Source organism: Trachypithecus francoisi, unplaced genomic scaffold (assembly GCF_009764315.1).
Source record: "Trachypithecus francoisi isolate TF-2019V2 unplaced genomic scaffold, Tfra_2.0 Lachesis_group5, whole genome shotgun sequence".
Lineage (NCBI taxonomy): Eukaryota > Metazoa > Chordata > Mammalia > Primates > Cercopithecidae > Trachypithecus > Trachypithecus francoisi.
In genome coordinates, this window is record NW_022681470.1 from 121,701,828 (window position 1) to 121,718,244 (window position 16,417).

At 38.2% G+C, this 16,417-nt stretch overlaps 1 protein-coding gene across 4 annotated transcripts in view; it reads left to right on the forward strand.

Annotated features, from left to right (window-relative positions):
* Nucleotides 1–16,417, forward strand: part of FRRS1 (ferric chelate reductase 1) — a 57,700-nt gene that overhangs the window by 14,892 nt on the left and 26,391 nt on the right. For all 4 annotated transcript variants that reach the window (XM_033196836.1, XM_033196835.1, XM_033196837.1 and 1 more), the window contains 5 exons: nt 21–216; nt 1,301–1,437; nt 6,726–6,820; nt 8,058–8,205; nt 10,764–10,946. In XM_033196836.1, coding sequence (XP_033052727.1) covers nt 21–216; nt 1,301–1,437; nt 6,726–6,820; nt 8,058–8,205; nt 10,764–10,946 — 759 coding nt within the window. The remainder of the gene's footprint in view (nt 1–20; nt 217–1,300; nt 1,438–6,725; nt 6,821–8,057; nt 8,206–10,763; nt 10,947–16,417) is intronic.

Here is a 16,417-nt window from a genome sequence, read left to right on the forward strand (position 1 = left end):
CTTTTGATCTTCTTTTTGAGATGGCAGTTTCTGGATTTACTCTTGGTACCTGCATACTTCTGTTGCACATTAGTTATGTGGCTAATTATCCCAATGGAAAAGTAACACAGTCATGCCATGGAATGATTCCTGAACATGGTCATAGTCCACAGTCTGTTCCTGTTCATGACATTTCCGTGAGTCAGATGACATTCAGACCAGGAGATCAGATTGAAGGTACCGGGTTGGGATTACTGTTTACATTTTGGATTTCACTCTTTTACTGTTTATTGAATCTTTATTATTATTTGATTTAGACTATTTCATTTAAATCTGTTTTCTTTTCTAAGATACTATCATACTTCTTATTTTTGGTTCCAGATGACTATATTACTTAAGTAGTCTGTGTATTCCCCGTCCAGAACAGGCTTTAAAATACGTTTTTATCATTATTTACTATTTTTATTAATTGTGGTATCACTTCAAGAGAAGAGAAAAATAAAGTTTATTTTATCTTGTTTAAAATATGATAAACCCTTGTTTAACATCATATAATTTTAAGAATAATTCTCTAATTTCTCTGGTAAAATGTAGGCTGATTATTAAATATAAATCTGTAACGGCATTTTGCAAACTTTATTTTTTGCAACTCTAGAAATGCAAAATGTTGATAGGTACTCTGTTACATAGAGAGTATATAGAAAAAGAAGTTTGGAATATTCCGTGTGATATATAATGTACCTTAGAGTTCACACTGTACAGTAGGATATTAAATACCCTAAGACATTTGCAGCAAAGAAACAAGTATTTACTTTCATCTAGTGTTTTTCTTTTTTTTTTTTAATTCAATAAGAATTTATTGAGTGTCACTATGAGCCAGACACTGTATTAAATACTGGAATTCAAAAGAAAACACCTCATGTTTTTTCCTCTAATGAGGTCAAGTAAACATTTTTTTTTACACTTTTATTTTGGGTTCAGGGGTACATGTGCAGGTTTGTTTATAGGTAAATTCCATGTCACAAGGGTTTGGTGTACAGATTATTTCATCACTCAGGTGACCCAATAGGTATAAACTAACTTAGCCTTATGGACTGCCCCTGGACCATCACCTATTTTTCTTTTCTCTTTGCGGAATGGCTCACAGAGTGAACATCTTATGGAACACAGTTTGGAGCTTCTTTGCCTGTAGGATGACTCTTTTCTCTCCAGGAGTAGTTTTGCATACGTACACCTCATTCTAATTGTAATGTATGACCTCTAAACATTTTCTTTTTGATATTGCTAAGCTTTTTAACTAATCCTTTTGTCTTTTTCTCAGTTACTTTGTCAGGGCATCCATTTAAAGGCTTTCTCCTAGAAGCGCGTAATGCTGAGGATCTGAATGGCCCTCCTGTTGGCTCCTTCACGTTGATTGACAGTGAAGTGTCACAACTTTTGACTTGTGAAGATATACAGGTTTGTGTTTAGAGTTGATCCTTGAACAATGTAGAGGTTACAGGTGCCGACCCCACTCGTGGGGAAATTGGAATTCTGTGTATAACTTTTGACTCCCCCCAAACTTAACTACAAATAGCCTATTGTTGACCAGAAGCCTTACTGATAACAAATAGTTGATTAACACGTATTTTGTATTTATATGTGTTATATGCTGTATTCTTACAATAAAGTAAGCTAGACAAGAGATAAATCTTATTAAGAAAATAAGAGAAAATATATTTACTATTCATTAAATGGAAGTGGATCATCATAAAGGTTTTTATTGTCATCGCCTTCATGTTGAATAGGCTGAAGAGGAGAAGAAAGAGGAGGGGCTGGTCTTGCTGTCTTGGGGTGGGTGGAGGAGGTGAAAGGGGAGGCAGGAGAGGCGCCACACTGGTGTAACTTTATGGAAATACATTGTAATTTCTGTCTGACTTGTTTTTTCATTTTCTTAAAAATGTTTTTATATGGTACCAATTCTTCCCTGCTTTGCTTTAGTTTCAGTGCTATATCGTAGGAGGGTCCATGTTGTAGAAGAAGGCAAAATCAGTGTTGAATAATTTGAACCCTTCTGCCAGGTTGTCTAATGTCAGTTTGTTTTCTGGGACTGCTTCTTCTCCATAGTCCTCATTGTCATCTGGCACTGGTTTGGAAACACTCACCATCAAGTTGTCTTCTATTAATTCTTCTGTTATGGTGTCTATTAGCTCTTAAATTTCTCGAAGATTCATATCTTGAAACCCTCCATCCCCCACCTTTTTTGCCATATCCACAGTCCCTTTTAGATTCCTTGATTGGCTCTGTAAGTCTTTTAAAGTCAGGCACAAAATCTACATACAGTGTTTCTCCAGCAGGAATTTATTGTTTTGGGCTTGATGGCTCTCCTGGCTTTTTCTGTAACAATGATAGTGTCTTCAATGGTGTAATCCTTCCAGACTTTCATGATGTTCTATCATCATTCTCTTCCATAGCGTTGACAGTCCTTTCCATTGAGTACTGTGTGTAAAGAGCCTTAAATGTCCTTAAGACTTCCTGAGCTAGAGACTGAGTTAGAGACATTGTATTTGGAGGCAAGGAGGCCACTTCAGTGGCTTCGGTGATGAGCTCATGGGGTTCTGGGTAGCAGGGGCATTGTCTAATATTGTATTAGGCTGTTCCTGTGTTGCTAAAAGAAGTGTCTAAGACTAGGTAATTTAATAAGGAAAGAGACTTAATTGGCTCACTGTTCTGCAGGCTGTACAAGCATGGCACTGGCATCTGCTCAGCTTCTGGGGAGGCCTTAGGGAGGCCTCATGGCCTTTTACTCACGGCAGAAGCTGAAGCGGGAGCAGGCACTTCACATGGTGAAAGCAAGAGCAAGAGAGAGTTGGTGGAGGTGGGGGGAGGTGCCATATCTTACAACAACCAGATCTTGCTCACTATCCTGAGGAACAGCACCAAGCCATGAGGAATCTGCTCTCCTGACCCAGACACCTCCCACCAGTTCCCACCTGCAACATTGGGGATTGCAATTTAACATGAGAGTTGGGTGGGGACAAATATCTAAACTATATCAAATATCAATAGAAGCTTTATTTATTTACTTATTTATTTTGAGGCAGAGTCTCGCTCTGTCTTCCAGGCTGGAGTGCAGTGGCACGATCTCAGCTCACTTCAGGCTTTGCCTTCTGGGTTCAAGTGATTCTCCTGCCTCAGCCTCCTGAATAGCTGGGATTATAGGCACCCACCACCACGCATGGCTAATTTTTGTATTTTTGGTAGAAATGGGGTTTCATCACTCTACCATCATGGCCAGGCTGGTCTTGGACTCCTGACCTCAAGTGATCCACCCGCCTCAGCCTCCCAAAGCACTAGGATTACATACATGACCCACCATGCCCGGCCAAAAGAACCTTTAAAAGACAATCTTTTAAGGCAAGGTGCTTCTTGTCTTCAGAGGTGAAACGTCCACGGAGCCAATCCAGACAGAGGTTTCTCATTGTCCAGTACTTCTTACAGTTACAACCAAAACACTGGCAGCTGACGTTTATCTTTTCCCTTCAAGGCTCGGGGATTAGCAGCTAGCGGCTTTATAGGAAAGAGTAGTCCTGATCATAAACTGACTGCATTTGCACAAAACAGGGAAGATAGCCTGCTCTTTCTTGCCTTAAATTCTGGTGCTTGCTTCTTTTCTTTACTAATAAGTGCCCTTTGTGGCATTTATTTCCAAAATAGGGCACTTTTGTCTGCATTAAAAACCTGTTCAAGCAGATACACTTTCTCCTCAAAGATTTTCTTTCTTTTTTTTTTTTTTTTTTGTTTTTTGAGATGGAGTCTTGCTCTGTCGCCCACGCTGGAGTGCAGTGGCACGATCTCAGCTCACTGCAAGCTTCACTTCCCGGGTTTACACCATTCTCCTGCCTCAGCCTCGAGTAGCTGGGACTACAGGTGCCCGCCACCACGCCTGGCTAAATTTTTGTATTATTATTATTATTTTTGGATGGAGTTTCACTCTTGTTGCCCAGGCTGGAGTGCAATGGTGGGATCTTGGCTCACCACAACCTCTGCTTACTGGGTTCAAGCGATTCTCCTGCCTCAGCCTCCTGAGTAGCTCGGATTATAGGCATGTGCCACCACGCCTGGCTAATTTTGTATTTTTAGTAGAGACGGGGTTTCTCCATGTTGATCAGGCTGGTCTTGAACTCCTGACCTCAGGTGATCTGCCCACTCGGTCTCCCAAAGTGCTGGAATTACAGGCATGAGCCGCTGTGCCCGGCCTTTTGTATTTTTAGTAGAGACAGGGTTTCACCGTGTTAGCCAGGATGGTATCATCAATGGTTTTCTTAATGATGCCTGGGAACTTGCCTGCTGCCTCTTGGTCAATAAAAGCTGCTTCTCTTGTTATCTTGACATTTTAAAAGCCAAACTTTTTTCCTAAAATTATCAAACTATGCTTTGCTGGCATTGAATTCTCCAGCTTTAGACCCTTCACCTTCCTTTTGCTTTAAGTTGTCATATAATGACTTTGTTTTCTCTTGAATAATATTAGTCTATAAGTATCCCCTTCTTATAGCAATTCTTACACCTGCATAAAAGCTGCATTTCCGATGTGAGATGAAAAGGTCTTTTACAAAAAGTGTGAGGGTTTTGCATCTGTTGGCATAGCTGCAGTGACAGCTTCACGAATTTTCTTTTCTTTTTTTTACAGTGATTCTTATACTGGATTCATTTATCTTGATATGGCAGGCAACTGCAGCAGCAGACCTTAATCTACAGTATATATCAAGCAATTCAACTTTTTCTTGTAATGTCATGAGTTTTCTCTGCTTCTTGGGAACACTTACCGCATTACTAGTGGCACTTCGTATGGGTCCCATGGTGTTATTCAAGGTTTATAGTAGTGCACAAAACACAATAAAAGCTGGGTGCAGTGGCTCATACCTCTAATCCCAGCACTTTGGGAGGCTGAGGCTGGTGGATTACTTGAGCTCAGGAGTTTGAGACCAGACTGGGAAACATGACGAAACCCCATCTCTACAAAAAAATACAAAAATTAGCTGGGCGAGGTGGCATGTGCTTGTAGTCCCAACTACCGTTAATTTTATGCAGTTATGATTTAATACTGCAGTTTTACATTTGTTTGTATGTCTCTGGACTATGAATGGCACATGTGCGGTCTGTTTGTGTATGTATGTTTTGATAAATTTTAACTTTTTGTAATAGGTGTGTGTATATTTTATGGTAGTAAATGATAAAATAGACTAATACCTACATATTTTGTGCATTCAAGGCATACCTAACTTTTTAATTTTTTCAATATTTCTAGCCTATGCAGTTTGAGCTTTTTCAAATTGTTGGAAACCTTCAAACATTTTTCTAATATATTTATTGAAAAAAAAAATCTGCATAGAAGTGGACCTATGCAGTTCAAACCTGTGTTGTTCAAGGGTCAACTGTAGCTTGAAATTGTTCTCTGTCAGTTTTTTGGGGGGTCTTTGCACTGTAAGGTGGTGGTTGCAAGATAAATGACATTAACCATGTATTGTAAACATCTAAATAGATTCACAACAATCAGACTTTTTCCTTAATTTTACTTGCAATATGTTTTTACACATCAGCACTCTATAAAAGGTAAAGTAGTTTGAAGAATTTATAGCTTGTGATGTTTTATATTAATATTGGCTCTTATTATATTAATTTTTGAGGGGTTTTAATATTGAAGACAGAGATCTAGAGTATGACAGGAGTCTAATTTTTTTCATTCATTCATTCATTTATTTATCATACCAAAAATGGTCCTGAATGGGAGGGATAGGTGATGGACAAGACTTACTCTTGTTCCTTGAAGAACTCCTTACCTTACATGTAAGCACATCTATGAACACATAAGTAGAACTGTGTGATAACTTTGGTTAGAAGCATACACAGTGAGTGGGAAGCATAGCAGAGGGAGCCACACACAGCCTGGAAGGAACTGGGAGGGAGCTTCTTGGAACAGGTGATCTTCAAGTGAGGCCTCAAAGAATGAGTAGGAGTTGGCCAGGTGCATGAAAGTGGGAAACAAGATTGTTCAAGAGAAAGGAATTACTAAAATATCATGCTACGTATTTGAAGGCAGGAAGTTTTTCTCTTTCAACGAATCTTCTGTATTCTATTTGTGTCTATTAATGGAAGAGATATAAATTTATAATGTACATGAAACAATGAGCAAGCTCTATCTAGTGTTAACGTACCCAGTGTTCACAGCTCTTTTCACTTCTTAGATTTCTCTTGACTCTCATTTATTCACAGAGCCAGCTGCTAATATGTTATCAACCAATCAACATTTCATTTATAGAGTGCCTGAATCCTTCTTTTTCTTTTTTTTGAGACGGAGTCTTGCTCTGTCACCCAGGCTGGAGTGCAGTGGTGCAATCTCTGCTCACTGCAAGCTCTGCCTCCCGGGTTCACACCATTCTCCTGCCTTAGCCTCCCGAGTAGCTGGGACTATAAGCACCCACCACCATGCCTGGCTAATTTTTTGTATTTTTAGTAGAGATGGGGTTTCATTGTGTTAGCCAGGATGGTCTCGATCTACTGACCTCGTGATCCACCCGCCTCAGCCTCCCAAAGTGCTGGGATTACAGGCGTGAGCCACCACGCCCGGCCGAGTCCTTCTAAATAAAATAGTCCTCACCAGAATGCTTATGTCATGCAACGATAAATTACTTTGCAAAATGATAGAAGTTCCAGCCATGCTGAGCTATAGAGTGACTGAATGGTAGCTCTTTTCCCTTTTATTTCAGGGATCAGCTGTGAGTCACAGAAGTGCATCTAAAAAAACAGAAGTTAAAGTCTACTGGAATGCTCCAAGCAGTGCTCCAAATCACACACAGTTTCTGTGAGTATAAGAGTTAATAATTCTGGGCAAGTCATGGTGGCTTATGCCTATAATCCCAGCACTTTGGGAGGCCAAGGTGGTGGATCACTTGAGCCCAGGGCTTTGAGACTGGCATGGGTCAATGAGGTGAAACCCCATCTCTAAAAAAAAAAAAAGAAAAAGAGTTTACAACTCTGTAACTACTAGTATAACTGAAACCATAATTAGTCTGTATCATTTTCTGTACCTATTGGACATTCATCCATGTAGGAGAGCTTTGGTATGGTAATAACACCACCTTCCTGATGTAGGAGTTTGTTTTGCTTTTTACCAGTGTATACCTAGCACCTAGCACAGGACCTGGCACCAAATAGGCACTTAATAGACATTTGTTGAGTGAATGAAGTCTTGCAAGGCCTTAATCCTAATAAGAGCTTTCAATTAATACTTGGGTCTTTATGTTATATAATACTACCTTTAGACTTGCTCCTGTATTAGCATGAGAATACAAATGGAAGTCCTGAAATTTGGATGACTCTTTTGCAGTGTTACAACTTGCAGATTAGACTCTCAGAAAAGACGGCATGCCTCTCAGAATTATGAAACTCAGTAGAATTAAAACAGTACTTCTTCCTTATCCTACATACAAGGGGAAATGGAATGTTATAATGCCTTGTAATGATTCCTGAGTGGTGATATGGACATATATTTTAAGGGAAGGATTGCTATCCTGACATATCTGTTTTCTTCACTTTGTGCGTAGGTCCCCAACACACAGTAGCACAACTCTGCCCTGGTATGTTAGGTGGAATGTGAAAAAGGGGATGTGACCCCAGTGAAAGCTGATGGTTACCAATGCAGCCTCTATCACAGCTTCTTGCTATAGTTGCTTGCAACACATGCCCTTTGGAAGAATTGAATACTGCACTCTGAAATGAGTAGTAATATGTTCTTCATATGCCAGGAAATAGAAATCTGTGCAGTTTTGTCCCTGGGTCTGACATCATGGCTATTGGAATATGCCCCCAAAACAGACAAGTAAGAAAAGAGGGACAGAGGGAGAGAAAGCAATACAAATTCATCAAGTGATGGGGTGGGAGAGAGTGGTTAGAGATTTGCCTCAGACAAAATTAATAGTCCTGTTAGGTAGTACGTCATGTTTTTCTAGTTTAGTCTTTCTTTTTTTTTCCTTTAATGTTTTGATCTGATTGTGACAGGACACAATGAAGGTTCTAATCTCACTGGTATTGCATTTCAGAGTCACAGTTGTTGAGAAGTACAAAGTCTACTGGGTGAAGATTCCTGGTCCTATAATTTCACAACCAAACGCATTTCCTTTCACAACACCTAAAGCTACAATAGTACCTTTGCCAACATTACCTCCAGCTTCCCACTTAACCAAACCAGTAAGTAACAATTTTGTTTTCTCTGTAGAGATGGGGTTTCACCATGTTGCCCAGGCCGATCTCGAACTCCTGAACTCAAGTGATCCTCCTACCTTGGAGTCACAAAGTGCTTAGGATTGCAGGTGTGAGCCACTGTGCCCAGCTTAAGTAACATTTTTATAGCTTCATTAAATGCAATCTAAATAATATATAGCCAAATATAATGTCCATATGTTATAAAATACAGAAGAGAAGGTAAACAAAATAAGACATTACATAGGAGTAAAGTGCTGTACTTAGTTTTCTCTATGTGAGCAAAGAGGTAAATTTGTGGTTGGAAATTGTGGTTCTGTGTACTTTGTGTGGTGAATTGTGCAGAGAAGTAGCTGTGCTGCGTAGTGGTAGCACGTTTTTGGGTCCTCTGTAGGAATCTGAAGGAAGCCTTCATTGCAACCTTATGACTTATAGGTTAGAATGAAAGGAAAGCAAGACCCTGCATGTTCGAGGTGTGGTCATGACATTCACCTGTAGTCTCTACTGGTAGTGAATATGTTTTCATTTGAAAATAACTCTGATGAAGCAATAGTTTTTTTTTCTTTCTTTTTTTTTTTTCTTTCTTTTAAACACAGCCAGATATCAAACAAAGAGCTTAAGTTAAATTTAGACAAGATTTGGAGGAGATTCTTAAAGTGGTGATATAACTCTTAGATCTCATTTCATTAAGGTCAAAGAGTCCTAGGGAATTGTATATGCTGAACAACAGAAAATCTCTTGTAAATTCATCAGTTATAATTTCATCTAGGCCCTCCGATTCGAAAGATTTATGATTGACAAGAAATATCTTGGAAAGTGTTATGCATATTAGAAACATTAGGAAGAAGGATTTTACTGCAGAAAATTCTGATAAGTTAGACTTCTTAATTCAGAAGTGGATACAACACAAAAAACAAACAAACAAACAAAAAAACGTGTTGAGGCAGGTTGTTTCAGTTGAAAGAACAAACGTGGGCCTAAATACTGACTTGCTTAATTTTTGTGTGTCTTTGGGCAAATTACTTAATTTTCAGTCTCAGTTTCCTCACCTATAGAAAGAGGCATAATAATATTTAGCCCTTAATATCACTGTAAGAATTAAACAAAATAATGAATGCACGTTTTCTATAACTATGTCTTGCATTTAATAGATATTCGGTAAACATTAGTTCCTTTACTTTTTCCTTCTTTTTATTATCCTTTTGTACCTTTTTATTCGCATAGAGAAGACAAAGTAATGCGCTTTGCTCCTTATTTTGTTTTTCTTCTCTTCAACATCTTATAGCATATGAGCACTATGTTTAATTACATTATTATGATTGTTGTACTTTTGTTTGACCGTGCAATTAGATCTGTTATTTGTACTAGCTCTCAGTTTAGGCTTAATGCTTTATTTAATTAAAAGCTGCTTTAGAGAAATACACAGTCAGTTTGGACCTGAGCTTCCCAGTAGGAATCGGTTGACATTGTTATCTTTCCATATATTCAATAAAAAGCTCTTGTTGGAACATTTATTGTGTCTTTGTGCCATGTTTATAATCTCTAATTATAGGGAAGTTCATTCAGAGTCCAAGGATTATAGCATGTTTAGAGCTGGAAGATACCTTAGGATCTATTTCTTACAGTTTTCCTGTTGTGTAGTTGAAGGTTCAGGGATCCTGAGAGAACAAGTCCTTTGGCAAACATGATGTAGGGAAGGGGAGAGCAGAGATCAAAGTCCAAGTTTCTTAGTTCCCAGTGGCTTGTTCTCTTCACCCTAATATGATCTGGCTTTACATTTCCATGAACTCTAGTTATATAATGTTTAGATCTCTTCTGAAATTTACTGTCACAGCTCATTCGAACAAAGTCTGCTTATTTATCAGATTATACAGCTATTTGTTTTTTTCTAAGACTCCTTGTCTTATATTCCTTATCAAGAAGCTCTGGATTAAGTCATCTGATTGTTGCTAATTTCTCCCCTAATAAATCACTACGGTTATTTGGAATGCTGGTAAATTGGGGCAACCATTTTTTTCTTATATAATTTTAGTATGAAATTTGAATCTGAATTCTAGAAGCAGAATCCACAATCTAAATATAATAACTTGCTAAGATTTGTTTGTTGCTTTTTAAAACTTCATCTCTGAGAATTAGAGGATACCATTTAGGCAGGAATGTTAGTGTCATTTAAGTCTTAGGGACTGAAATACTACCTCAAAAATTTCTCAAAACTTATCAGAAACTTTGCTCCAAAACATACTTAATGTGAAATGTTTTGTGTATTACAGGAGCTTTAACAGTCTTGAACAATTACAGTCCAACAAGTGTATGTTTTCCAAATTTTAATTAAAATTAATTAAGTTTAAAAGTTCATAACCTAACTACTGCTCCGATCATTTTTAATTTGGGATGTGTCTTTTGTTTCCTTATTTGAATGCTTATTATGGAAAGGTATTCTCATTAAGTTGGGAGCTACCCATACTTGAAGGTAGTTATTCTTCTGTCATTGCCAATGAACTGCTTGTTTGATAATTAAATTTTTTTTTCCTCTGTCATTTTTCTAGTTCAGTGCCTCAGATTGTGGGAACAAGAAGTTCTGTATTAGGAGTCCTTTGAACTGTGACCCAGAGAAGGAGGCTTCCTGTGTCTTCTTATCCTTCACAAGAGATGACCAGTCGGTGATGGTTGAAATGAGTGGCCCCAGTAAAGGCTATTTATCCTTTGCATTGTCTCATGACCAATGGATGGTTGGTACCTCTCACTTACATAAGTGGTAACAAAAGGAGAATCACGGCTGCGCGTGGTGGCTCATGCCTGTAATCGCAGCACTTTGGGAGGCCGAGGAGGGTGGATTGCGAGGTCAGGAGTTCAAGACCAGCTTGGCTGAGATAGTGAAACCCCATCTCTACTAAAAATACAAAAATTAGCCAGGCGTCATGGCGGGTGCCTGTAATCCCAGCTGCTTGGGAGGCTGAGGCAGGAGAATCACTTGAACCTGGGAGGCAGAGGTTGCAGTGAGCCAAGACTGCGCCACTGCACTCCAGCCTGGGTGACAGAGCGAGACTCTATCTCAAAAAAAAAAAAAAAAAAATCCAAAAGAACCCCCCAAAAACCCAAAGGAGAATCACTGAAGCTGTTTATTCCAGGGTCAAATGATCATACATAAGGGTGGAATAAGAAAGGAGAAACTAACTTAACAGATTCTAAGTTAAACAGCTTTGAGTACTGTATGATTTTAACAGTTTGACAATTACTTCCAAGAACAGGCTGTCCTAAGGAAAGTTAGGAAGATCATTTTATTTCCAGTGTATTTGCTATTTTATATGTCTATCTCTTTGTGATAAAGCAGGAAATACAGTTAAGAAAAGTTGTTCTACGCAAAATGTCATGTTTTTTATAATGCTTTTCAAACTAGAATTATTTATTCAAGTGGCCAGAACTAAAGCATGTGTTCCTGATCTTGGTGTCCTATTTTAGTAGTCATCAGTGCATTTTCTAAACAGAGAATTAAACTTGTATATCCAGGCGGCATGTATTACAGTAGGCTCCTTTGTCAAATCAGCAGAAGGCAGCATTTATTTTAAGCCGATTCTCACTCACCCTGGGTAGTGCTGCAATGGATTCAGTGATTCTGTAGGTGGCAGCCTTGTGCTGTGGTGTGGAAGAGCAGAGGCCTGCATAAGCACCTCGGTTTCCTAGGGAGCAGGAAGAGTGTTGTGGCCAGGACACGTGTAAGTCCTGTTCAAGCAGAGTGGGCCTGGGGCATAGGGATGACCAGAAATGGAGAAAGCCCCTTATTAACACAGGCAAGGGGGCTTGTCCTAAGGGTTTTCTTCTTATCAGGATTTAAACTTAACACCACTTCTTTAGGGAATCATATTTCAGAAAAAGAAAAGGAACTCTGACATGGCTATAATGGAAGAACTAATGCTTATCCTGAAAATGCACTTGATCACATTGGTCCTGGAGCAGTGTTTGCAAGTATTGTAGGACGCTGGATGTAACTAACTTTCTTTAATAGGATACCATTTCAGTATGTATGTATGACCTACATATTTCACTAGACACCTCTAGAATGCACTTGCCATCCTCTTTCATTCAACAAAAGATATACCTTAAGTCTATGAGATACAAAAGATATCATGTACTTAAAAAAATAACATATAAGAAATAATGAATCCTTTCCCTTCCAAGTTGCTTGTATAGGAAATTTTATACTTGCTCAGCTGATGCGGTGATTGTTCAAAACATTTTCCCCACTTCCTTTTGTGATTGCCATCAGACCTGTAGCATGTTCTTTTGGATATTCTTAGTGTTGGTAAAAATGAACTACATTTAGTATATAAGGTGAATGAGGTTGAGTTAAAAATAAAATGTGACTATAAAGCAATAATGATAGGTGGTGGTAGTGCTGCTGTCATGTGAATGTGATAAAATTGGCTAGAAAGGAAATTCTGAAAATGAGTCCAAAAAGGATTAACCTGTTGAATGAATGTATATTTTAATTAAGGTTCATCTCTGAGTTACAGCACTCATTTAGATATATGCTCTAGTCACTTAAAAAAAAAAAACAAAAAAAACCAAAAAACAAAACACCCAACTTATTCCAGTCACTTTATAGCCAAAATTCATGCAATAGTATATGGATACATTTCCTTTTACTGGTTACATAAAACCTGTAAGCAAGAGGGAAAGACTGTTACTGCATTCAGTATGGTAATGAGTGGCCCACAGGTAGGTCAGTTATTCTGTTCTAAATTGTAGGCATTGATGGCACAAAAGCATTTATCTCTAATTCAAGATATATTTATCTTACTTAGAAATCTTATCTGTTTCCAGTATAGTACTCATCAAAAATGTTTACAAAAAAGACTTAATTATGCAGGTGCAGTTGATTTACAGAGCAATCCTGTTTAATGATTAAAATAATCTGTACACCTGTTTGCCTAACTTGGGGGAAATGAATCATCCTCAAAATATATTTTTTAAGTGGTTATTTCTATTTTTGGTTGTTACTTTTGAAACTTTCGGGTATTTTTGTGACCTGCTATTTTTTTGGAGTGTATAATGTAAATTTAAATACTGAAAGTATCTGATGTCACGAATACTCATTCGATAACCCAAATTATACCCGTTTTCAGTTTGGCTTGTAAATTAATGTTAGCAATTATTTTGGTATGGTAGACCTCATCACTAAAATCAAAATGTGTAATTTACCCTATTTCTGATAATAATGACTTGCTAATGTGTGAATTTTAACCGAATTTCCAAGTACAATAAGTCCGTACTTAATGTCGTCAATAGGTTCTTGGAGCCTCTGACTTCAAGTGAGGCTACATACAGCAGTCCCTTGAATAATATCATTTCCTTCAATATCATTTTGTTATGACATTGATGAGGAAAAAAATATTGGCCATGTTGTATGTTGTTTTACTTAAAGTCACAGTTTTCAAGAACTTACCTATGACTTTAATTGAAGATGTACTGTACATGCCTCTTTCCAATTTATTTTGTTAAATAATGTAAAGTCTATCAAGTATGCACATTATTAGCTTCCTTCCTTCTCCTTCCACTGTGCTTTATCATCTTACTCTATACATGATCTCTGCATGCCCCAATTCCAGGATGTCCCCAATCCTGAACTCCCTTGTACTCCAGACTGTGATTTCCAGCTGCAGGCTGGTCTCATCCAGATGTGTGTTCCTAGACAGCACAAAGCAACATCTAAAAGACTGAACTTTTTATTATGCCTCCTGATGTCTCCTTGTCTTCCCCATTCTTGGTGATCAGCAGTGTCAGGAAAGCAGCTACCATTGTTGATGGCTTGCTTCTTGTTGGGTCTGTCCTAGGCAATTTATAGACACCTCATTTACTGCTGCCAGCATCTTCCTTGGTATTCAGAGAAATGTTGGTTGTGACTTGGATTCCTTCCTTTCATCCATCTCTCAGTTCCTTCCTCCTGCCATTTCCAACTTTTTGTTTTGAAAAGTTTTAAACCTCAATAAAAGTTAAAAAGATAGTACAATGAACACCCATAAGCCCTTCACCTAGATTTGCCACTTTGTCTCTCTATTTCTGTCTATCTCAGTTGATTTATGTGGTGTATATAAATACATATTTTTTCTTGAATTGTTTGAAAGGAAATTATAGATAATCATGACATTTCATCTCTAAGGTTTTCTTTTTTTTTTTTTTTTTTTTTTTTTTGAGACGGAGTCTCGCTCTGCCGCCCAGGCTGGAGTGCAGTGGCCGGGTCTCAGCTCACTGCAAGCTCCGCCTCCCGGGTTTACGCCATTCTCCTGCCTCAGCCTCCCAAGCAGCTGGGACTACAGGCGCTGGCCATGTCGCCCGGCTAGTTTTTTGTATTTTTTAGTAGAGACGAGGTTTCACCATGTTAGCCAGGATGGTCTCGATCTCCTGACCTCGTGATCCGCCCGTCTCGGCCTCCCAAAGTGCTGGGATTACAGGCTTGAGCCACCGCGCCCGGCCCTCTAAGGTTTTCAACATGTGTCTCCTAAGAACATGGGCATTCTATAATTACCACAATATTTTTATCACATTAAGAAAATTTAATAATGATATAATAATTTTATGTAACATACAATCTATATTCCAATTTTCCCAGTTGTCCCAATAAAGTCCTTTGTTTTTTAAAAATATTTCTTATTCAGGATCCAATCAGTTATTACTCAGGACATTTAGTTGTTATATCTCTTGGATCTCCTTTACTTCAGAACAGTTATTTTATCCTTTTTCCTTTTTATAAATTAAATTCAGGCCAGATATTTGTAGAATATTCTACAATTTATATAGTAGATTTGTGTTAAGACTTTTGGCACAAATGCTACATAAGGGATATTATTTCCACATCAGTGCATTATTTCGAAAGTTTCATAATGTCCAATTGTTCTATTGTTAATGATACTATGTTTGATCACTGGTGTCTGTCAGATTTCTGTGTCATGAAGTCTATTTTCTTTTTGTAATAAGTAATATGTGGGATGATACTTTGAGTCTGTATGAATATTCTGTTCCCCAATAGCCTGTAACTAGAACTAGGTTTTTTCATTTATTGATGTTTCTCGTATGAATCAGTTGTTACATTTGTGGTTGCAAAATGTTGATATTCTAACTTACTTATAAGCTGACATTTTTATGAAAATACGAGGTTTGTTTTCTCTGCACTTACCCTTCCCTTTTATAGTAACACTATGGACTAATGAGTTTCTTTTGTCCATTGTGTTGTAGTTTGTTACCACCATTCATTCTTTTAGAGGGTCATATTGACCCAAATGTGGCCGATGGGAGCCCTTTCAAACAGGCTTCTGTGCCCTTTTGATGTGTCTCTACCACTTTTGAGTGTATCTTTGTTTCTGGTGTAACAAAATGTTCTCCATTCATACTTTCATACATTTCATCATTTCTCAAAAGGACTTTATTTCCTTTTAGTGGAAATAGTATTTAGAAATCAAGATTTGGGTGCTAATATGTTCACTGCTACTGACCTCCCAGGTACTTCTGATTCTATCTTTGACATACCTCTTTCATTCTATTTATTGCATTGTCACTATCTCTGACTTGGCTTGTAGCTTTACTGTCTGTTTCCTGGACTGCTCTAGTAACCTGTCATTAGTCCCCTTGCTTCCATGATTTCCTCTTCCATTTCATCCTTCATACAGCCATTGGAATTTTCTCCCCAAGCCACATTTAAGATCGTCTTGGCTGGTCATGGCGGCTCATGCCTATAATCCCAGCACTTTGGGAGACTGTGGTGGGAGGATTGCTTGAGCCCGGGAATTCAAGATGAGCCTGGGCAACATGGCAAGACCCTCATCTCTACAAAAAATTCATAAAAAATTAGCTGGGTGTGGTGGCATGCACCTGTGGTCTCAGATACTTGGGAGGCTGAGGTGGGAGGATCACTTGATCCCAGGAGGTCAAAGCTGCAGTAAGCTGTATTTGCACCACTGCATTCCAGCCTGAGTGACAAAAAAAAAGAAAAAGAAAAAGAAAAAGAAAAAAAATTGTCTCAAAAATATCCCTCCAAACCTTTGGCAAAACTTCAGTAATTATAGAAAAACTATCCTTTTTCTTAAAGCATGGTGCTCACTACTTTGGCAATACTTCTGGAATTTTCAGCCTTAGAGCTCTCTTTTTATCCTTTACATATTTTAACTAGGAAAACTAGCTGTTTCTTAAAATGTTCATATTTCTATAT